Below are 24263 nucleotides of genomic sequence, written 5' to 3' on the forward strand. Positions count from 1 at the left end.
CCATCTTCCGTGGCTTAATCAGTCACGACTCGTTTAAATATTAAGATCTCTACCTTTATTGCCAAAATATTAAACACAGGCTGCTTCTTGCAGTAAGAAAAAGTGGCTGTTATGCATCTTATTATTGCATTTTTCTTTCATGTTTGTTTCTCTGGAGAAGTTATTACAGGAAACACAACTTTGATGAGATTTGACTGGATTATTGCAAATATATTTTAGTAACCTGTAACATTGTAGTGAGATTTCTCTTTATAGGAATGGGAATTGGGGCTTGAAAATTCTAAAGTACAGACCTAATTTATTTGAATGAATTTTTTATGAACAGCCTGCTTAAATTTCAAAACAAAGTGTTAAAGCTATTTATAAATTTGCAATTTTGAAAGTGAACACATATTTTTGCATTAATTACTGGTTTGATTTTGTAAATGTCTGTACACAGAGTGGGCCTTTGATAAACGTAGTATCATCGTTGTCACATAGACACTGTGCACTAAAACCTTCTCTTTAACCTGGGAGTATCAAAGCCCAGGCTGTGTACAGCTTGGAGGGATTTATGAGTATGTCCAGTGTGCATTTGGAATTGGTAGGAATTCCAGTCCCTCTTTAGATTGCTGGTTCATTGAGGAACCAGTCATCCTGGAGGAGCTGGGCTCAGCCATGCCTCAAAAGCTGTCCTAGGGACATGTTGGGCACCAAGGAAACCTTGAGCAGAGATGGTGAGACTGGAGTGATGCCTTGATGGGGCTACCTAAAAACAGAGGCTGGACAAAATTAAGAGAATAAAAGCGGGTATATTTATTGAAGGGCCTTCAAGGTACACTTTGGGCAGTCACAGCCCTAGGGCTACACCCAAAATGGGCCACCGGATCATGGGTTTCCATACTTTTATAAGTTTGGTCAATTTGCATATTGGTGGTTAATCCTCCAATTACAATTTCAGGTAATGAAATCATTTACCCTCAGTTTGCTCCCCCTTAATCCACTTTGTTTACGTATTTCAGGGTCTGAGACAGTAAGGTGTCCTTGAAGTTCAGGCCTAGAGAGGATTTGTTTTGTCTGACCAGAATGAGAGAGCAGTAGCTAACAGGCTATATGGAGTCTTAGAGTTACACACTAAAGCATTGCAGGATATGAAAAATATAAAAGCTAAAATCCTAAGGCATCAGGAGCCTCATGGTGCGTTCCCTGGTCCTGCCTACAGCAGGCTTGTAGCACCAGGCAGTTACTCTAGTCTGGGCCTGTCCTATCATCTCAGCAATGAAAATGCTGCTTTAAGGGGTTTTGTTGTTCTATTTATTAGAGGAAATTTATATATTTAAACTTTTTAAAATAGATATGGAGAGACTGAATTAATTTCATTAAACTGAATGGTACTTTCTTCCAGATGCTGTTAATAGGATAAGCTTAGCTCTAGGTAGTAAAGCTTGGAGGGCGCCTGCTCTGGTATGGTGGCAAGAGGAGTTACTTATAGCAGGGATGCTTCGCATTCATAGCAAGGAACTTTAAAGAAACTCGGACTCAGTCATCACTGCTGATGCACCTTCTCAGCTTGTAATCTCACAGTGGAATAGTTTTTACCTTACATTTAATCTGTTCCAGTTTCTGATGTGTGTATCATGCTGTGGCAGGAGTCAGGGAGCGTGTTACACAGCCTGAGAATGGGCTGTTAGGAAGCACCACCCTGGAATGAGAGTGAAAGTGACTAGTTTTACTAGAAAGGCAGTTTTCCCTAGGGTTTTCCTATCATTAGTATGGCAAAACAAACCTCTGAGTTGTTGAGCAGTTCAAAGCAGGCACAGAACTGAGCTTCCCCTTCATGTGACTGTGAGTCCTGGGGAGACTTGACTGGCCAGACCAGCATTAGTCTTGGAACAGCTCCCCAGCTACTGTTCTTAGAACATACTTCACTCTTTTTTTGGTTTATTTTGACTTTGGTTTTTGGTTAGGTTTTACAGGGGTGGGGGGGCGGGGGGGAAGGGGGTGTGTTTGTTTGTTGGGGTTGGTTTTGGGTTTGGTTTGTTTTCTCGGTTTTTTGTTTACTTGGATTTTTGAGCCTGGGAAAACTTAAGATACTACTTTACCCCCCTCCAATCCTCCTTTACAAAAGGCAGATAGCCCAGCAAATATTAATGACTATGTTTCTAAATCTGCAAACTGGGCATGTTTCATGACTTTTCCAGGATTGGTCTGCACAAAATTGTTGTGGTTTAATGAAGGAGATTTTATTTAATTATTTTAAATTTACAATCCCTGAATAACTCAAATCAAGCAAACTTTCCTGTGTCTGATCCTGACAATAACACTTTGGGGTGTTCAGGTTTTGTTGAGGTATAATTGGCTTCTGCCTAGGGAGAACATTAGGCACTGAGAGAAAAGTGTGTGGAAATGATGCCCCTGAGCAGCACTGTGGAGGGGGTATCTTTTGCATATATATTTAACTTTTGGTAGATTTTTTGTAGGTTGAAGTGTTTGAGTCAGTGTAACTTCAGTGTTTATTTGTAGTTGTGTGGTCCATAAGCCAACTGAAGCACATTGGATATAGCATCCTTGTCCAGTTGGAAGACTAAAAGGTGATGTGACCCACTGTTATCCCATTACACCTGGTTTTTCTTTTAGCCCTCTTACTGCAGAACAAAAGTGAAATTGTCAGAAAGCCCTTAAGATGCTCCAGTACTTGTACGTAGTAAATTCCCATACATTTGGGGAGTAATGCTTTCTCTCCATGTGTTGTCTGATGAAGGGAGTTTGCGTGGCGAGATCCAGAGCTGCCTGAGGTCATTCACATGCTCCAGCACCAGTTCCCGTCAGTGCAGGCAAACGCAGCTGCCTATCTGCAGCACCTCTGCTTTGGGGATAACAAAGTGAAAACAGAGGTAGGTGCTGCTTGCACTTCTCTTCCAGGGCAATGGTAGCAGGCAAACTAGGCCTCTTGCCTCTTCCTATTTTTTTTATCATAACACAGTATTTGTGACCCTCTTGTGTTCCTGTGCATACCAGATGGATGCTAATATTGAAGTACCTGGGGTGTGTAATTACACACACACTCCAATTCTTCCTGTCATAAGAACTGCATGGAAATTTTATGGAAATCTTTTACCTTGAAGTTGTGTCATCCCGCAGAACTGTAAAGTAGGTTTGCCAGAGCCTGGCTTTGTGTAACCTGCTGATGACTGGAGACCAGAACATCCAGGAGCTCTGGAGCGCTTTCACTGGTTTTAATCAAGGTGTTTTAACGCATCGTAGGGAATGAGTGAGCTGTCAGGCAAAGGAAAGGAGGCCAACCCTAGAGAAACATGGAGGACACTGTTTATGTCACTGTGATGTGGGGGCAGGACACATCTGAGTGGACATTCAGATTATTGTTGAAATTTCTTGAAACTTTGCATTCGAAGAGCTTCTCTTTTTGCAAAGCAGCTGTGAGCTGTTGATTTGAGGGAATTTGCCATTTCATTTGCATCGTGTGTGTATTACATGTTATTTTCAGTAAAAAATTTATTTATGTTAGTAAAATGTTGGTGCAACTTTTGTAAGAAGATAATCCAACATAATTTAGTGTTGCTGGGAGATGAAAAGGTGGTAGTGGTTTTGATGTTCTGGTGACGATCACAGTAATAATCAGCTCTTATTTCCAGTATTCCCTAAAAAGATATTCTGGGGTATGGGAAATTACTTTTAAACCCAGAAACAAAACTGATGCAATAACAATTTCTTCTAAACACAGCAAGTGTCTCAAAATGACCCTCAGCTATTGCAGTGGGGTGGGGGGGGAGGTTTACGGGAATTTCAGTCCCATGTAGCAATCAAGTCAATAAGGTTCAGCAGCTGTTTCTTCTGGAAGTAGGATGGAAAGTACTGTTCTCATAAAAACAGAAGCCTTTTACATCTTTAGAGTGAGGTGGGCAAGATCAGTAGGGTGCTGATGGTCCTGACATTCCTCTTTCCAGGTGTGTAGGCTAGGAGGTATCAAGCACCTGGTGGATCTCCTGGATCACAGAGTCCTGGAGGTTCAGAAGAATGCCTGTGGTGCGCTGAGGAACCTTGTTTATGGGAAGTCCACTGATGAGAACAAAATAGCCATGAAGAATGTGGGAGGGATACCGGCCCTTCTGCGGCTGCTGAGGAAGTCTGTCGATGCTGAGGTCAAAGAGCTGGTGACAGGTAAGCTTGGAAGGGAAGCTAGCAGAGAGCTATAATGCAAGTTATTTTTCTGGACACTTACATCAATCAGTAAAAACAACACAGAGTGTGGAGTTACTGGGAGAAGTGAATGCTGAGGTAGTTGCACTAAAGCTCCATGTAGGGTGGCTTTTCCCTTAATGAGTCCCCTGCACATGCAGCAGGTCTTGGACAGGTATTTCTGTATTGATTCTGAACATTTGTTTTATTATGGGCTTTTTTAATCTTTTCTTGACAACAGTTTTAAATAAGATCTTGCAGAATTTGTAAGATAGATCCAAACTATGTAAATGTGTATGGTATTTAATCTGAATTATAATCAAGGATGACTGCTTCAGAAAAAGACACTTTTTGACACACACATTTTTAGGGTTTTAACCAGCCACAACGCAATGGAAAGTTTTGCCCTCATCCCTCCTGGTTAAGGCCATGCCATTGCCCTCTGTTAGGGGTAACTGAGTGCCAAATGCTTGAGCAGAATCCACAGCAGGTTGTCAGAGCTCAGGGACTGTAAAATGCTTTCTTTAAATAGCAATACAAAGAAGTGGAAGAGATCCAATGGCTATTTGTTTAATAATTAAGAACTCCACGTATATGAGAACTGAACCAGCAAAGCACACCCCGTTTGCTGTGTGCCCAGACTAAGGTAATGTAAGTACAGAGAAATCACTGCCAGTCTGCACCACTGGAATCACTACATGGAATTTCTAGGTTAAAATTGGCACTATTCATTACTGCTGTAGTTTATTCATATTTGTTCATATAAAATGGATTTTCCAGTGTCACACTTCTCAGTGGAGTACAATGTTTTTCCGTTTCCTCAGGATGGTCTTTCTAGCTTGGTGGCTGAGTCATGCTTTCATTATTAGCAGTATCAATTGCCTTTGAAAGGTAACAGGTGGACTGGGAGTCATTGTAAGGGAAATTCGTCCAGTTTGCTTTAAAATGCAATTAGATAGATGAAAACTTGATTATTCCAGGTAAGTGGAATTGGAATAAACTTCTTGCAATCTGTAAAGATATTTTTCATATTAATTAATTTATATAAAATTAATGAGGAATGGTTTAGTCAAAAGCAATCTTTTAACCTCAGAAATTATTTGGGAAAGTGTCCAAAGGTTTAACTGTGGGAAGTTTGAAAAGCAAGCATACTGGAGGAGGGTCCAATTGCACAAAGATGTTTTAGAGAAGTTAGAAGCAGTGGGAATACTGGGGTCTGTATTTAATTAACAGTGACTGAAATGCAGAGAGAGAAAAAAGCGGGAACTGGATAAAAAGTTACATTAAAACTACAGAAGATGTAATTGCAGAACCACAGGGATGTGTAAGAGGGAAGCAAGTAATCTTGTTAATGGCTATAGAATATTCAGAAAATAAAATGTGCTAAATCACTTTTCATAATCATTATACAAAAATGAAGCAATACTTTTTCTTAAAAAAGGTCTTTAAAAGTTGGTCTTAGGGGAATGCATTGGAAGAGGAAAACTTCCCTGAGTTCATCTAGCTGCATCAGTGCAATAAAAGAGTTTTGCAAGTCTTGGTCTGAGTGCTCGTGGTTTATGTGCCTTGGATGTACAGCTCAGCTATTTAAAAGCATTTTATCTACAGTTAAATTGGGGTGACATGCTTACATTATTTTTTCATACTTGTGCTAGAGTATTTCATTCAAGAGCTACACATCCAGGGTTTTTCTGTTCTAGGTAATATTGCATATGCCCTGGAAAGTTTCTTCTATTTGGAAAAGGCAGACAGATTCCTTAAATGTTGTTTTCATTTTTATTCTTATGTTCTAATCAATTTAAATGACTGGCTAAAACTTTGGACATGCATATTTGTGTTTGCTAAAAATTTGTGCTCCTTGTCACTTTAGAGGCCAACATCCAGGTAAATTCTTTGTCTTGTCTGAAGTAAATTCTATGAAAAAAATGTCCAACCATTGCTACAAAGCCCTTCTGTCAGTGATAGCAACTGCAAATTTTCATGTAGATAAGGCTCTCAACTTAATCATGCTACTTATTTTACTTTCCAGACTAGGATTATCTTGGACAATGTTCACAGAAATGTGATTTTAGCATATTTGTCTGAGAAGTGTAGGGATCAGAATTTCAGGGTAGGGATCAAAAAACAGGGCAGGCAATCCCTGGGCAAAGAAAGATCACAAAAAGGCCCCCTTTTCATTAGAGCTACAGAAGCATTTCCATGTGGCATTTTAAACTCATGCAAAACTTACTGATTTTTGGGGGGGTTAATTTTCCTTTTTTCCTGGCACTATTTCTACTGATTTCCTCCCTCCATTAGAATTACCTGTGCTTGCTTATGCTGGTTGATCTCTCCCGAACCATGCGTGTGCTTCCCCCTCCAAAGCTCTTCCCTCCTGCAGGCAGTGCCAGGCACGGGCAGCGTGTGTGGTTGTCCTGCTGTGTGTGGCAGCTCACTCACCCAGCTGGAACCCTCAGCTGGACTGACACATGCTCAAGGAGCTGGAAGCAGAAACTGCTCTCCTTCCACACGCAGAGGTGCTGGGGCCACCAGGGATCTGCTGGGGTGGGTCAATGGCCTCAGCACTCCTCTTGCTCCAGAGCTGTTTGTGCCTGGAATGTCCACTCTTCCACAATGATGGAAGTTGCACTTATTGCACTTAATGGCTGTTGAAAAAGAACTTCTTGGAAATTCACCCTCTCCCCAGAGTTTCAGACCGTCTCTTTGGACTTTGGACAGATGATTCCGTAACAGTTAAATACTTGTTTTTAAGTGTGCCTCTACAACCATGAGGAACAAAGACACACTCTTGTTTCAATGACATCCAGAATTATCCTGTAATCCCTTTCCCTAATACAGCATTGCACCAGCTCCTACCACCTCTTTCCTTGTCTTTGAATGAAAACTTCCCAAATTATAACCGCTTCTGCCTTAAGCGTTTATTTGTAATAAGCACTAAATGTGGTCTTAATTGTCTTAAAATAAGCACCCTACAAATAATCAGTCTGTGTTCTCATTTTAATGTGAAGACTGAAAGGATATAAAAAGCTTAAGAGACAGAGAGTCCTGGAGAGAGCTTTAGCCTTCACATGCTGAGCACAGGGGTAACAAATCATTAACCATTTAACAGAGCTGCCTTTGTGCAAGTCCAGCCTCTGGACAGGTTTTGCCGTGGGTGCTCAGTGGAACTCCCACAATTTTCTCCCAGGGTAATCCTCATGGAAAAACTAGTATTTGTGGAAGTGTAATGGGCTTCTTGGAGGAACTTTTTTGATAAAACCCAACAGAATTTCAGAGGGTACTTTTTGTAAAATTATATATTAATTACCAGTTTGTAATCAAGTCGCTTTTGTTACTGAAGTCTTGCTGTACAGGAGCTGGAGTTAAGAATCACAAATAATACTTTTAACATGGCTCTAAAATGGGTCTGTGATGGTACTAAAAGTATCAAGAATACTCGAGCACTTAAACAGGTGCAGTATTTATTGTTGGTAGATCTTTCCTCTTTAGGGAGGAGTTTTGTCATTTAATCATATCCAGAAAACTGTCTTACAAGACTATTCTTGCAGATGCCATTTCTATGGAAGTGCCTTTTACATCCAATCTTTAGACAGCTCTGTTACAGGACTGTTTAGGGCAGTCCCTGGAATAACTGGATTCTTCACCCATGATGTTGATCAACGCATTCAAACACAAAAAATTATCTAGGGAGAGCAGAAGCACTCTGGGGAAAACCTTCAGGACAGTCACAAATTCCCATCTGGAGAGCTTCTGCACCAGTTAGTCACAAGTTCTGCTTTGAGGTGTGAGGGGTTCAGCAAATCTGTTGTCACATCCAGGGAATCAGTGATTTAAGTGTGTGCCACAGACAGGCACATCCCTGTCAGATCAGAATAGAATGGACTATTTCAGTAGGAAGGGACCTACAAGGGTCACCTGGTCCAACTGCCTGACTTCTGCAGGGCTGGCCAGAAGTTAAAGTGTGTGGTTGAGGTCATTGTCCAAATGCTTCTTTGCATTTGGGAAAGTTGCTTTATTCAGGGACAGCCAAGTCAGCAACCACAGGCTTCATCCAAACATGTGCATTAGCCTTTTGTGTGAGCTGAGCCCCAAGATCAGGAGCTCTAAGGACCCCTGTGGGACATGAGAAAAACTTCAGTTGCCTGTAAATAGAAATAAAGATAAAGTCAGTCAATAAATCTCCTCATGTCTGTATCCCCCCATGGGGCCTCTTAATTATTTTCTTAAAGAGAAGAAGAAAAGGTGTCTCATGTAAAGATCTGTCTTTCTTTTTGTTTTTGTTGGCTGTATAAAAAACTTACTCTGTCTCACCAGCTTTCATTTTTGTTAGCTCTTGTAACATTTGCTGTCTGGTCCCCTCATAATTTACTTCTGAGGCAGTGGATGTTCAAGGTCCAGTCCAAGGGAAACCCAAGGGTTTGTAGCAGCGATGTCGTGGGGCTGTCGAGGAGTTCCTGCCCTTGGGTTTGCTGCACGCGCGCAGCTGTGCAACTGCGCAGTCAGTGAAACATGGTATGTGAGGAAAAGTGTTTTGAACAAGTGCCTGGTGAGACTTCAGATGAACTTTAAGCTGTGTTTCATGATGAAAAAGAAGATTTAATGCTGTGTTCAGCATGTTACTTGTATATACAGTTCTGCTGGTAATTTATGTCAGATTTCATACTTCAGTATCTCAGTGTCATTTATGGAGACTTTGCAGAGCAGGGGACTAGGGATTTCTGCCCGAGGATAAAAGATGATAGCAGTTCCTTGCAGCTGGTGGGTGGATGGATGGATGGATGGATGGATGGATGGATGGATGGATGGATGGATGGGACATGCTCTGGACTTGTAGCTGTTGTTTCCAGGAAGAACGTTTCTGTAGGATTTTTACATCCCTTCTTGTATGTTCAGCTCTGCTACTCAGTACCTGATATCCCTGGTATTGAGTATGGTGTGAGGTAGCAGGAATGTCAGGGCAGGCCATCCTTATCATTGGAAAAAAAAAAACCAAACCAAAGCCATGCCCTCCTCCACTGTTCACCTTGTTCACATTGCTTTCCTCCTTTTTGAATGCTGGCTCTCCATGTTCTGCCTGCTCTAGAATCACATCACATATTTAAAGTAATGTCTTTTAAGTTGTCAGTGTTGCTCCATGTTTGTTTGTCAAGTCTCTGCTGACTTTACTGCACTGGAAATGTCTTCTAAGGGGTTCTCTGGAACTTGTCTTCATGTGATGCTGTGAAGATGACAATCATCAGAGATGCTCTGTCCACGCTGACAAACACTGTGATAGTGCCCCACTCGGGATGGAACAGCTCCTCCTTTGATGACGATCATAAAATGAAATTTCAGACTTCCCTCGTTCTGCGCAATACAACAGGATGCCTGAGGTATTTGCCTGTCTAGAATACTTCCTTTTAAAGAGTAATCATGTTATCCAGCAGGCCTTTCTTGTATTGTAATTTTAAAGACAAAGGAATTGTTTTAGTCTATAAATTACAGAGTTCCATCACGTTGGCAGCTTTTCCAATTGCCGTTTTTTTCCTAATAGAAAAATATGAAAATTACCAAGTTAGTCACTAAGAGTTGCTAAACAATTACCAATCAGCTGCATAAAAACCTTCTGCAAACTGTCAATTAAATAATTATCTGTCTGTCCTTGCATACACCATGTTCCTTTGTCATTCCAACCTTCAGGAACCTGAGCTCTGCTGGGGAAGAGGCACGAAAGCAGATGAGATCCTGCGAAGGACTGGTCGATTCACTGCTCTATGTGATCCACACCTGTGTGAACACCTCAGATTATGACAGCAAGGTGTGTGCATGTCTCATCTACAGATATTTTAGTGCTAACCTGTGTGTCTGGTCTTGGGGCTTTGTATAGCTCAGCTGGGCATGGTGGTGTCCTTAGTTCAACTGGCATCGCTTCCAGCCCTAGGTCACTGAGGCACAGCCAAACTCAGCTGCATAAGACAGGGTCACCTCTTGTTTTCAGCAGTGCTGCATTATCCGTTTCTTTATAAAACAGTAATAAGCTCTTACACTTTTCATTTTCAGAATACTAAAGAATAAGCCACTATAGCAGAGATCACTCTTATAAATATTGCCAGATTTGAGAGAGATTGCATTTTCCCAGAGAAGCAGCCAAAACACAGCCCAAGGCCCAGCATTAGAGTTTAGCACTTGTGCTCCCAGCGCCTCTTCTCCTCTACTGAATTGGTTTGGTTTGGCTTGTCTCTGCATGAGGAAGAACTGGTGACATGGTGTCTCTCTGGTTTGGTTCAGACAGTGGAGAATTGTGTGTGCACCTTGAGGAACCTTTCCTACCGCTTGGAACTGGAGGTACCTCAGGCACGGCTGCTGGGAATCAATGAACTGGATGACTTGTTGGGAAAAGAGTCACCCAGCAAAGACTCAGAGCCAAGCTGCTGGGGGAAAAAAAAGAAGAAGAAAAAAAAAACTTCCCAGGAGGATCAGGTTTGTATTTTCCATGTACTACAAGTACCTCAGATGGCGTTTGGCTCATGATGGGGGAGGATGTAGCTTGATGAAAACTATCCTGCGTTGAATGAAAATATAGAGGTTTTGTTTGGTTACAAATCTGCATTCCTTTCTCAGTGGGATGGAGTTGGCCCTATCCCAGGATTTTCCAAGTCTCCTAAAGGGGTGGAGATGCTCTGGCACCCATCGGTGGTGAAGCCATACCTGACACTCCTGGCAGAGAGCTCCAACCCAGCCACTCTGGAGGGCTCTGCAGGATCACTCCAGAACCTTTCTGCAGGCAACTGGAAGGTATGGGAATTCCTGCTCCTCCTCCTCTCGTTGTACTCCAGCTGTTTTTTCTAGTAAGACCTTGGAATGTGTTTGGGGGGACATGCCATTTTCTTGTGTGCATCTGAGCACTCCCATCTTGTCTGTGCATTAGTGCTCATGTGCTGCAGTCATGTTTCCACAGTGAAAAGCCTTGGCAAAGATCAGGGGCAACAAGAGCCACATAGAAACTGGCCTTTATTTTAAATAAACAGAAAAAGCTTCTTCCAGTGCATATCAGATCAGAGCAATCTTCTGGCATCTTCTAGCTGTGAATTCTGGTGGGAAGGTGCTGTTGAAATAAGACCAGGACAAATAAAGTTACCTTATTTCCATATTCCATTATTTATTTCCATCTGTTTTGGCCATTGCATACAACGTGCTATAAAAGCAGCACACGAGAACACTTTATGGTGTCATTTATTTTTCATGGAGAAATTAAAAAACACAGCCAACATTAATTGCTTCCTTTGCTTGCAGCAAGTCAGCTAAGTCTTTTTCAGTTTGACCATTATGAAATTGGTATTACAAAAAAAAAATACAACAAACCCCCCTGCTCCCTTTTCAATAATAGTCATCTATTCAGATACTTTCTCTCTTTGTAAGAGGAATGAGTGAACAATGGCAAAGAGCCAGCCCTTTATAATCGTTAAAAAAGCGCACATCAAACATGTCATCTTTTATTGGAAATGACCCAAACATGCTTGAGAATTCCAGTCCAGCCCTAGGCTGTTTCAGTCATGGTGCTGTGGTGGATTTGTGGGTAACTGAGGTTCTGTGTCAGTTCGCAGCCTACATCCGCGCTGCCGTGAGGAAGGAGAAGGGGCTGCCCATCCTCGTGGAGCTGCTGAGGATGGACAACGACAGAGTGGTGTCATCTGTGGCAACTGCCTTAAGGAACATGGCCTTAGATGTCCGGAACAAGGAGCTTATCGGTATGTACAGACCGTTCTCCAAGTGAGCACCAGCACCAGGATGTCAGACCTTGGGTGGGAGAATCGAAGGAGAGATTCCACTAATGGGAACAGCACACTGGATGTTTGTGTCACATCAGTTGTGTCACATAAATGAGTCTTTTCGACAGCAGCAGCTTTCCAGAGCAGTATTGCCATGTTAGTTTGCTGCTGGCCACCTTTCATGGATGGGAGTCACCTTGGCTCAGCCAAACCAGACAGAAAACCCTCAATGCCAAGTGGGATGGAAACACAGCTCTGCTTCCTTGGAGCTCAGTGCTCACCTACGTGGGGGTGCAGGTCTCTCACGTGTTCCCGGGGGATGGAACAGCTCTGTTGCCACTACAGCAGTGCTTTGTTTAACAATTCTGGACCAGAAGAGGGGGAAGAAATCTTCTCCTGGTGAAGTATTTCCAGGAAAACACAGATATAGAGCAGCTTCTGTGTCTTTGCTGAAATAAGTTATCAACAGGGGTACTTGCTAGAAAAACTTACTGTCTTGTCAATTCTAATATTTAATCCTTTAAGCATTCATCTGTGCCTTTCTCATCTAGCATTAAAAAAAAAATACCAACAAAACAACAAACAACTTCCCCGCCTTTCCTGCCCTGAGGTTTCTCAGTCTGTTAGTGTTGAATATGCCTCAGCTTCAGGCTGCTGTGGCTTCAGTGAACCCTGCTAACAAATGGCGTGGTATAAAAAAATCTCATTTTTGTTACAAAAGCGTTTTCTGTGTGTAGACTTGTGGGGTCAGGGATATAACAACTGTTCATAGAGATAGGAGGATCATTATTCTCAAAAAGAGAAATGCAGGTGAACAGATCTTTGTTATCTGTTTCTGAAGCTTCTCCATCTGGGACATTCAGAGCGTGTCTTCCTGCAGTGCAGGTGTCACACATGAGAAATGTGTAGGGAGAATGCTGTTCTATAGCACCAACCCTGTGCAGGTCAGACGCAGGTGAGATTCTCTTGTCAGGATGTTTTTTCCATTCCTGGCAAAACTTTTCTGTTCAGGAATGGTCCTCCACCTGCTCCCTCTCCTTGTCAAAGCTGTACCTCTGAAAGTGTTTCTGGCCTCAGATACACTCTGAAACAGATCATTGTATAAAACATTGGAAGATATGAAGCGAGTTGTGTACTACCCCATGCTAGAAATGCTCTTTAGGAGCTTTTCTGCCAGTGTGGGAAAGGAACAATGGGCTCACAGGGTCACACTGAAGGAAATGAGAGATGAGGACTCCAACAAATTGCAATATATGTTGGAACATGCAGCACGCGGCTGAGCTTGCTAAAGGGCTGGCAGTGGCGGGGTATTGCTGCAGACAGCATGGTGGGGATAGTTTTCCAGTGGGTTTCCTTTTGCCTGCAGAATTCCTTTTTGGTTTTTCTCTCTTCTCAGGCACATTATGCAAGTAGATAGTGAATGGCTTTGTGCAAAATTCTTTCATTATTCAGTGTTATGTACAAATACATGTCTGCTATAAAATTAATTAATCATTCAATTAACAGTACAGCCTAAACAGGAAAAAAACTTGACCTTGTCTTAGTTACTGTCCCTTGTGTGCAGCTTATCTCTGGCATCAGTCAGCAACTGGAGCCTGACAGAGCTGAGCGCTGACAGGTAGCAAACAAGGTGAACAGAACATCCAGAAGAAAGAATTCCCAGTTACTGTAAGGATTTCCTTAATCCTCCATAGATGAAGCCCAGCAATGTGCACTGCTCTGTCAATCATAATAAGTAGCATAACATTTTTCCTTGAACAATCCTGCTTTCTCCAAATAATTGTTGTTTAAAATTGTTCCTCTTTTAGTGCAAAATTCAGCTTCTCACTGTTTTAAGCTAAAAGGAAAAAAAGATTCAAAAATTGACATGTGGTCTCTCTTGACTCTGTAAAATGTGAATTCTTGGCAGGTTTTGATACTGTGCTTTTTACTGCATTCAGCTGCAGTTTTGTGCTGAGTCCTGCAATTTCCAATCTGAAGGACCAAACTGTGGTTTTGACCTGGTTCTGTGGGTGTGTGTTTCCAGGTAAATACGCGATGCGAGACCTGGTCAATCGGCTCCCAGGAGGCAACGGCCCAAGCATCCTGTCGGACGAGACGGTGGCCGCGATCTGCTGCGCCCTGCACGAGGTCACCAGCAAGAACATGGAGAATGCCAAGGCCCTTGCCGACACCGGTGGGATAGAAAAGCTGGTCAACATAACAAAAGGAAGAGGTGACAGGCAAGTAGGCAGCAAAGGTTGTACCTGAGCTGTTTGTGTCCATTTAAAATGCTTAAGAATGTGGGAAATGGTTTTTTTGAATGAAAAAAAGATCTGCCTTTGCAGTCTGGGTCTGAGGAGCTGGCAGCTGGAATCTCCCTAGGAGGGAGGAGGTGCCGGTACCATTGTCCTCTGCAGTATTGTCTGTCTCAGGCTTCTGGAGGCTGGTACAGCTGCTCACAGTAACCATGGTCATGGCACCTGTTCAGGTTAAATGAGTTAAATAGTCACCTCTTAAAAGCCTACAAGACTAACAGGATATCTAGAGCTTTTCCAAATATCCGTGTGGGCACCTTTGTCAGAATGTGTCCCAGCAACTGTGAATTGTACCTCATGCAGCCCTTTGGTCAGTGGAAGGAGAACGTGGCCAGGGGCATCCCCTCAAACAGCATTGCCAAGCAATGCTGCCCTCTGTGCCAGAGCTCCAGGGAGGCTGTCAGCCGAGTTCTCTGCTAGCATTGTGGTTATCTAGTGGAAATGAAACCTGTGAGCATGTGGTGGGCCAGCAGCAGGAGGCCCCAGGACCCTGTGGCTGTGAGATGGGGTAGCAGGAGCCCAGCCCAGAGGTCCCGTGACCATGCTCAGCATCGCTGCTCTCCTCCACAGCAGGACTGACACAAACCATCTCAGCAAGGCCTCCTGTACAGACCAGGCTGTCACCGATCTTCCCACGGATAGCAGGATGCTGGTGGTACAATCAGCCCTGCGTGCTGTTCCCACGTTGGATCTGATGGTAAAGGAGAGGAAGGGATCTCTTCCCAGAGATATGGGACAGTGTGAATTAACCACACCACATTTTTAGCACAGTCTGTGGCTCACAAGGAGCTGGGCTGGGTTTTGAGCGTCCATAGTTTATATCACTTTCTGTGTCCAAGAGACACAGGCTCATTTCAGCTGCAAGTGTGGATGCAGTGATCTGTTCTACAACCTTGTTGCTCTGTGGAGACATCATGTGAATTTGCATCTGCACTTACATTTATGGGTAATTTGTTCAGAGTACACTGAACAAATTTAAAACTTTGTGAGCATACTAAGAGTGTTTACTCACTGATTATTGTGTGCATTTTTTCAGTGTTTTCATACAAAAACTATTTGGATGGATCCTCACATTGACAGAAAAGGTCTGTTTAACACAGATGTCCATGCTGTGGCATTTAACATCCAGTCACTACTGAATTACTACTCCCAGCTTACTCCACTTCTCTATGAAAAGATGCCATGATTTTATTTTTAATATTTGGAGCAACTTTCATTGTCTTGCTCTTGAGAGTAGAAAAGTGTTTTCCCAACCAAAGTTTTCAGTAGTGCAGCGCAGAACTGAGAACAAGGACTCACTATGAGGATGTCTGGAGGCTTTTAATAGCAGCTTGTTTTTATTTCTTATTCTTGTCCTGCAGTTAGGGGTTTTGTACTGTGATTTAAAGTCTGAAGTCTTCATTTTTATGAAATGCATCAAATAGAATGTTTCTTTAAATTATTTTTAATTTTTGCCGACACTGACAAGTAGCTATTTCAACTATTCTCTCTGTATTCCTCATGTGGGTGACCTGGAGAGAACATTCCAGACTGGAAAGGGAAGCGATTGTCAGGTTGATCAGGTTGTGCCCCATCTCGTGGTGAGGCTGCTGGTTTGGCTGCTCACACTGGTGATGCAGGGTCAGGTTTGCCTCACAGCAGCAGGTTCAGGCTGTTATGAAGCTCAGGAACACTGTTCTTTTGAAGTGGAATTCAGTGGCTTCTAACACTGCCATATTCTTCACTCCCTCAGGTCCTCACTGAAGGTTGTCAAGGCGGCAGCCCAGGTACTGAACACGCTGTGGCAGTACCGAGACCTCCGGAGCATTTACAAAAAGGTAAATTATAAAATTAGCTTACACTGGAAAATGGTGCCATAAAAATTCCTCATTTATTTATAACTTGCAATTTATTCTGATGTATTTTTCTTTTTGCCACTCTGCAGGATGGATGGAATCAAAGTCACTTTATTACACCAGTATCAACACTGGAACGAGAGAGATTCAAATCCCATCCTTCTCTATCCACAGCCAATCAGCAAATGTCACCTGTCATGCAGTCAGGTCAGTCAGGGAGGGTGAAGGGGACCTGCTGTCCCATGTTTTTAACTCAAACAGCCTCTCAGTTTGGTACTAAGCCCATTTAAAACACAGAGGTCAGGCTGTTGCTCCTTGGTGTTTGAGCAAAGTACTTCATATGCTCTGAGTGCTCCCTGAGCTGTTCCTGCAAAGTGAAATCCTCAGTGAATAGAGCTGGACATTGTTACCAACCGCTGCTCTCTTCAAAGCTGCTCCTCCTGTGCTGTGTGGGAATTGTGGACATGGCCTCATGGAACATGGGGACCTGGCAGCATAAACAGCAACAGACCCACAGCGAGGAGCCCATTTTCATTCCCAACTATGTCATGTTCCATTAGGATGAGCAATCAAACCCAAAAGTTTTACTTTTCTGACTCTTCCTCATTTATTCCTCACCTTTTTTCCTTTAATGTCTTCAGTGCTAGTATTTAGATCTTCAAGAGGGCTGATGCAAAACCTACCTGAAGCCTTCTATTTTGTCTTCATTTGGCATTTTATTTTACCCAATTTACTCTTCTAGAGACTCCTAGAGCAGATCTCTGTTAATACTGAGAAATACCTACCTACTGTGACTGATAAAATTAGTGATCAGTTCCTACAACACTCTTGTTTAAATACTTCTTTACATAAAAGTAACAACCCCCACACTTTCCTTTATGACATGATAGACTTGAAAAACAAGGACTCCACCAGGGAATTATTTTCCTACAGGAAGTAAATGTGTTGTGGCCAGAGTTCCTCTCACCCACCAAGGAAGCAAGTACAGCTTAGGCTCAGGGAATGACTTGATTCTACCCAAGTGTAAAAGGATATTCTGACACCAATTGTCAAATTTCTATCTCAGCACGTTCTCTCCCAGGATATACCAGCAGAACAACTGTGTTACTCCAGTTCTTTGAATGACAAGTAGGAAGTAGATGAGCAGCTCTAACTTAATATTCAGAGGATGTTGTACTTGAAAGAGGGTTTAGTAAAAATTCCTAATAGGAAGTGTCTGCTTTCCTACTCCAGAGCACGACCAAGCCCAAGGGAGTCAGTGGAAGTTGGTGCAAGGCCCACATCCCCAGAGGGGCTGTGCAGCACCGTGCTGGGCACAGCAGATGCCTGTTGGAACAGATATGCTTGCCCTGAAACAGTTGTTCTTGTTTCAGTCACTTCATTATTAAAACACACATTATTATGTTGACCCATGTCAGAATTTTAACAGCATGGCATATTTAGCCATGAATATGCCAGGAAAATACCAGTAATTAAACTATCCATAATAACACAGAATTGTGAGCTATGATGTAATGGACACATCAGTGGAAGAAGATTATCATTGCATTAATATTTTTAAGCAAAATTTCTAGAAATTGTTTTTAAGTACTTTTCTCCCATTGTGGGAGTCTTTCTGAGCCAACAAAGTCCGAGTGGTCTGTAGACCAGAGAGGATTTAGCAGAACAAACTTCTTACAACTGCAGTTGAGATTCAGCTGCTTATTGAGGAACACAAAATGATCCCTTTCTGGGATCCCCCCATGGCTGTTGGCCTCCCAGAGCACACCATGCCCAGGACACACCTGTGTATACAGGGGTCACTGAGGCCAGGCAGGCTGGACAAGTGACAGGGTGGGCTTAAGTTTTGTGTTTAAGTATAACTTAGATAAACCATCAGCATTAGCAGAGTATCATATTCTACCTCCACACAGGTGATGTCCTAGGCACATTAAGGTCCCATATCTGGGCTGTGAGCATCACAAAAGTCCTGTACCTGCCTGTGAGCACCACAGAGCAATGACTGCCCCTTGCAATCTCTGGTACCTTGCTGGCAGCTCTGGGGTGTTCACCCAGGAACAGCTCCAACTGTTCTGTCCTTACCCACCTCCTGGTTGTGAACCCTTGGAGCAGGAAGTGGTGAGTAAGGCTGGGTGTGCAAAAGGCTTTTGTTGTCTATCCTGAGAACATCTCTTTTCCCATCAGTTGGCAGCACGTCCTCATCTCCAGCTTTGTTGGGAATCAGAGAGCCTCGGTCCGAGTACGACAGGACGCACCCTTCTATGCAGTATTACAGTAGCCAGGGCGATGTCATTGCACATAAAGACATCTACACTGGTAAGAGACCAGCTGAGCATCTTTGAACTGCAACAGGGAAATATTCCTTGTGTGAAGAGTTCACAGTCATACACAGACAACTGCATTAGCAGGCTGGTCGCTGCCAACTGTTGCTTTCCATTTCCATTCCTTGTATTCCCTGTCTGTGGCACAGGGCAGGGTGTCACCTGGCTCTGCTGTTCTCTGTAAAACTGCCCAGTACCAGAGTAAGCACTGATCCCTTTCTAGGGAGGTGAGAGGCAGCTGGAATTTTTATTTTTATTTAAAATACTAGTACAGAAAATTGTATTATTATGTATATTATATGATGATGTTATAAATTTTAATGTGCAGCTGTATATTATTATATTACTAAATTATACTCAGATTTTATCTTTTTTCTGATCTCCCTTTTCCTTCTTATTATGTCACACAAGTAGCAAACCAATAGATGACAGTGACTAGAGAAGGAAATTCCTTGTTTTAAAGATTTTGAGTGTGTAAAATGAGAAACAGCAACATAAGCCTCTTGGCTTCACTGTAACTGCTGCTGAGGGACAACATTTGCCTTTATTCTGTTATTACATTATATCATTAGTAGGTACTGAAATCTGCAGATTTAATAGTATGGGTGCTATATAAAAGGCAAGATAAAAACCAGTAGACTTGCGGCTGAATGAATAAAGACTGAAGTTTATGCATTAAACTTTTTTCTCCTAGGTTCCAGCAAAGCTTCACCAATTTACATCAGTTCCTATTCCTCACCAGCGAGAGAACAGAACCGACGGCTGCAGGTGAGCCCAGAGCTGCGCTTTGGTAGTGCTGCTGCGCAGGCTCAGCAGGGGTTAAGGGAGCTTGGGGCTCTGGGCATGTGCCCTGTTCCAGTGCTCAGAACAGCTCACAGGAGTTGGGTCAGTGCCCTGAGCTGGCAGGGCCTCAGGGCTGCTGGAGCCTGGCTGGTTCCATATGAGTCACATGATTTGGCATCTTCTTACAGTGGGATCTAAGACCTCTTTTCTGTCTTGATGTGGGTTTGAGCTGGTTTTGGAAGGTATGGCCAGGTTCTGTACTTACCATACTTGAGCTCTAAAGCTGTGCACTTTTGGAGAGTTACTCCCTTCCCAGTGACATGGGAGGAGATATGCAGCAGGCTCAGGAGCATTTCCTCCATTTCCTTGGGTACATTTCTTGGAGATTTGAAACCTGCGTTACTGTCATGGGTAGAGCTGCACTTGGGAAAAGTATTTTCTCTGCTAATTATATTTTTGAAAGTTTATTTTGCTATCATTTTGCCAGCAGCATCAGCAATTGTACTACAGCCAAGAAGATACCACCAGGAAAAACTATGATGCCTACCGATTGTACCTGCAGTCCCCACACAGCTACGAGGACCCTTACTTTGACGATCGAGTTCACTTTCCTGCTACTTCAGATTACACAACACAGTATGGACTGAAATCAACCACCAATTATGTAGACTTTTATTCCACCAGACGATCTTCTTACCGAGCAGAACAGTACCCAGGCTCTCCTGACTCCTGGGTGTAGCAACAGAGAGAAGAAGCCGGCGTGCTTCTTGTCTGGCTTGAGAAGGACTGGAATGGCCCCATGTTGTTTTGGTTATGAAAGTGAAAGAAAAGAAGGAAAAAAGGACGAATTAATTTCTTTTTTTTTTTTTTTTAATGTTTTTTGAGGAATTGTCAGGAGAAAAAGCTGGCAGGGATGGTTTTGCTCTGCTTAGGTGTTAGGTATCATAACTTGTAGCTCCTGTAGTCTGGTGAGGGTGTGGGCGATGTGATGAAAGGTTTGAGAATTGAGTATGATGAATTTGGAAAGTGTGTGTAGGTCAGAGCAAATTAAAGCTGATTTTTTTTATGTGAATAAAAGTCTTGTTCTGATAGTTTGTACAGAAAAAATCCAATGGCTGCCCTTGTTTTATTGCTGTTACTGAATGTCAGGATTGTATGCTACTGCGTCATGTAAATTTCTTCGTTGGTGTAAATATGGAAATGCCACGTTGGTCTCAAGTGCCATCCATTTGTAATGCAGTGTGTCATTGGAAAAGGAATTTGAAACATCATGCACAAAAAAAAAAACCAAAACCAAGAAATTGTTATGAATTCTAAGAGGAAAATAGCCCAGACTTTAAAAAATGAATAGTGTAATTTTGAAGCACAAAGTCCGGTCTAGTATATCCACATCTCTCCCATTCCCTGCCTACTTCATAAGGAACTTCACTGCCATTTTCTATGCACATGGAATAACAATAAATATGGAAGTCTCATCCATGGAAAGCTGTTCCCTGTTCATTTTTTTCTTATTATTTTCTGTGTATGATATTCAGAAACAAATACCATGAAAATGAAGTCTAATTGCATGTTTTAAGCACGTGAAATATATCTAAACATTTGGGCCAGCTCTCTCCAGTGGAAATGTCCTGAATATGTCAGGCTGGCAGCCCAAAGTGCTAAATCCAGCACCTTCCTACCAGAATTCCTCAGACTTGTGTTTTTACTTTTGGTATGGGCAATCCAAGATATTTCAGATCTCTAGCCTGTTTTCTGTCCATCACTCCTCTACCCCTCCCCTTGCTCTCTCAAGGAAATTGAGGTCACCTTGCTGTCCTAGAAATGATAGGCTCCATTCTGACTACATTCTACTTGAATTTCTTTCCAATAAAAATGTTTGATTATTTTAAGTAACTAAATCACAAGCTCTCCTGTGCTATACAGTCTGTTACCTCTACACTGTCTGTAACCACCATTATTGCTCCACATCACTCCATTTTCCTTGGGTTTTCAGGGTTTCCAGTATCCTGAAGAAGGCTTGTGAACACTGGGAAAAGCCTAACGAGTTTTTCTGTCAGAGTAAACAAACTGAAGAGAATCCTTCTCCGCCAAGGACAGTATTCAAGCATGCATTCTGTGTTTGAGTTACTGTATCAAAGACTAATGCTCACAAAAGGTAACGTAAACATGAATAAACTTTGAAAAACAAGGCAAACATGACTTCGTAGCTACAAATAGATTCCTGTAGCTGTCAAAAACAGTAGGCGAAAAGCTGGGAAAGTTGTCACTGAGATGCACTAGAAAGTTTGTCATTTCCCATCACAGAACGCAGGGATTCGTTTGGGGCCATCAGGTAGAGGTAAGGGAAGGACTTGGTGCTGGCTTCTCCGCTTGGAAACCTCTCCGAGCACTGCCATGGAGACGGAAGAAGTGACCATCTGCCTGGAAGGCAGAAATCAGCAGCAAGGTTCTTCATTTATTCGAAATTAGCATCAAAGTGGTATTTCGTGAGTTCCATTATCCAAAGACATCACTACTTTATTAGAGATTCTAAATATTTTGTATTGAGATGCATACAATTTACAAGGCATTCACTAGTTTAAAATGCATGCATTTTCAAAAAATACAGAGTTTTCTTTTTGCTCTTATTAAGGTTTTTTACCCCATTAAAAAAATGTAGTACTTATTTGGCTTGCTTTATGGCATTTTAATTAAGAGTAGAGTTGATAATTGCATCACAATTAGACAAAAAAAAGGTTGACTTTGTTTCTTCCCCTGGCAGGGAGGTGCCCTTTGCACAAGTGGCCTGCAGGCAGTTGGACAGTACTGGCCTTGTTGGTTATTCTGCTGCTGCACCTATCACATTCTTTTATACCCACTTTGTAGACTAACCACAGAAGCAAGAACTTTCTATTTTTGCCATTTACTAGCACACCTGACCAGGGAACACTGCCATGCTGGGTCCTGGCCTGTGTTTGGAAGGGCTATGAGCAACATTTCAGCTGTCCACATTAACTTGCCTGCCCTCATTCTGTGGCAGCACTCCCCATATCTCTTTAAATAACGTGTAGGAGTTGAACTGGCTTTTCATGTGGTTTGAACAGAAAGAAATGCTTTGAACATAGAAAGAAAACCAAAACCTCAGTATGACGTATGTTCGACAATGGAATGGGCTGGTACACATGATGGTATCTCTGAAGAAACTGTTGCATTCTCTTTTTAAAACTCCCGTAAGTATTCCTGTTCCCATACTTGTCCTCACATCCCCCTGTAGAGCTCGCTTGATGAATTCCTCAATTTTTGTTTTCAATGTCACTCTATTTTTTTTAAACTACATTCCACAAACAGGGGATAACTGTTGTCTTGTTTGTATGAGCCATGTCACTGAAGATTTAGTGTGCATAGTCATAGTACACTTGTTGTCACGCCAGTAGAAATTGATAGTGCTGTATGAAACAAAGCAGGCATCCCTTGGGGATACTGCAGCAGCAGCATTTATTCAGACATCCAAAAAGGCTGGATCAGCTTGTCAGGGTCAGCTGGTTCACTGACCAGCACTAGTCCTAGAGTAGGCCAATGATGTCAGGACCGTATCTCCTTACTGCTTCAGGGCACCCCAAATATTAGTAAATATCTTTATACATACCATTTTTTTGTATGAAACATCACCTTCTAGTCTGTTCAATGTTATATGAATTATACGTAAAAGAATAAGACAAGTAGCGGGATATGTAATGAGCTAATTTTCAGCCAGCTCTCAAAGTCAGAAAGATTGTGAAATGAACTATCTCCCTATTCATTGGCAAAAAGCAGTCGCACACTGAGAAGAAACTGATCTCCAATAAGACGAAATTCCAAAGGCCTCTGTCTCATTACAAAAGCCTTGTTTTTTTAGCCAAGTTTTACAACTGTGCATTTTAGCACAGTTCATTTGATTAGCCTAGAAGTACTCAAATAACTAAGTAATCCAGAATCTGTCAGTGCAACCCCAGAATGGCCAGGGAGATCCAGGAAACTGTTATCATCATACCACATGAAATGCTGGATTACTGCTGTTGACAATCTACCCACTGTCCAAAAATCAATCCTTGTATACAATAAGTGCTTAATAAGGGAACAAAACATAAATTCCCTTTATGAGGGAACAAAACAAACAAAAAACAGTTTGGTTTCAAATTCTCCAGCACTCCTATTGATCCAGATCCTTAAAGCTGTCACTTATCCAGAGAAGTTACTCTGTTGTTTTAGAAGAGTATTTAGCTAATTTCAAGCATTGCACACAATTATAAACCCATAAAATGAAAGATGGATAAGGTCATTCCTCAATTGTTGAAGAGGCATTTAGTTTGAATTTGTCTAGCTTGCTGATATTATTAAATATTCAGACATGGAAAACAAACACAAAGAATTCTCAATCTTGTAGGTATGTTAACCCTGCTCATGCCTGACATACTAAGGGTGGCAAAGGAAATTCTGTTCCCTTTTCCTTTCACACAACTGCAACCCTCTGCAACATCCATCCTGTTCTACTGTTTACCAGTTACGAATTGTGATGAGGCTCTTCAAAAACGCTAAGAAAAACCTCTCTCATCTTTTTTCAAGCTTTTCCCATATAACATGAGTAAACTTCTAAGTGCATTTGTTTGAACAAGGTTGAAGATGACCTGTGTTTGAAACCAAACTTGAAACCTAAGAACAGTTGAGTAGAGCCTCCTGACTGGACAAACTACAAAAACGCAAGTCACTCTGAAAGGGCTCTCTGTGTCTTTATTTTTTGCAGATCTAGCTGCCATGCAATTTTCCTTCTCTCAGTGATTAACTTCGCCTGATCTAAGCGGTTTTAAAAGGATGTGCCAGATATGGCGGAGTTAACAAGACCACGCTGCCCCTTTGTTCCAAGGGGACAGAAAGTGTTGTGCAAGGAGCACTATTCTGCTCTGGTGTGAGAGGGACAAAAAGTCTGGCTGTAAATAACGGGACCATTGGGACCATGTTCCTACAGCGCTAGAGCTGCTATCCTGTGACGGGGTCAAAATACTGAAATGAAGATTTCTCTCCAGACAGCACGGACCTGTCTGGTGGTGCATGGGGTGTGAGAGCTGTGCAGTCCACAAAGCCCGTGTG

The 24263-nt window shown here is 42.3% G+C and overlaps 1 protein-coding gene across 1 annotated transcript in view; it reads left to right on the forward strand.

Moving 5' to 3' along the window:
- Positions 1 to 20645, forward strand: part of PKP4 (plakophilin 4) — a 49108-nt gene extending 28463 nt beyond the window's left edge. The window contains exons 10-22 of the mRNA XM_069021381.1: positions 2745 to 2873; positions 3945 to 4158; positions 9365 to 9548; positions 9856 to 9973; positions 10444 to 10635; positions 10777 to 10950; positions 11753 to 11903; positions 13951 to 14146; positions 15954 to 16038; positions 16146 to 16263; positions 18241 to 18372; positions 19072 to 19145; positions 19648 to 20645. Of these exons, the coding sequence (XP_068877482.1) occupies positions 2745 to 2873; positions 3945 to 4158; positions 9365 to 9548; positions 9856 to 9973; positions 10444 to 10635; positions 10777 to 10950; positions 11753 to 11903; positions 13951 to 14146; positions 15954 to 16038; positions 16146 to 16263; positions 18241 to 18372; positions 19072 to 19145; positions 19648 to 19899 (2019 nt within the window). The 3' untranslated portion in view covers positions 19900 to 20645. The remainder of the gene's footprint in view (positions 1 to 2744; positions 2874 to 3944; positions 4159 to 9364; positions 9549 to 9855; positions 9974 to 10443; positions 10636 to 10776; positions 10951 to 11752; positions 11904 to 13950; positions 14147 to 15953; positions 16039 to 16145; positions 16264 to 18240; positions 18373 to 19071; positions 19146 to 19647) is intronic.
- Positions 20646 to 24263: the final 3618 nt, after the last annotated feature.

Source organism: Aphelocoma coerulescens, chromosome 7 (assembly GCF_041296385.1).
Source record: "Aphelocoma coerulescens isolate FSJ_1873_10779 chromosome 7, UR_Acoe_1.0, whole genome shotgun sequence".
In the NCBI taxonomy this organism is placed as follows: domain Eukaryota; kingdom Metazoa; phylum Chordata; class Aves; order Passeriformes; family Corvidae; genus Aphelocoma; species Aphelocoma coerulescens.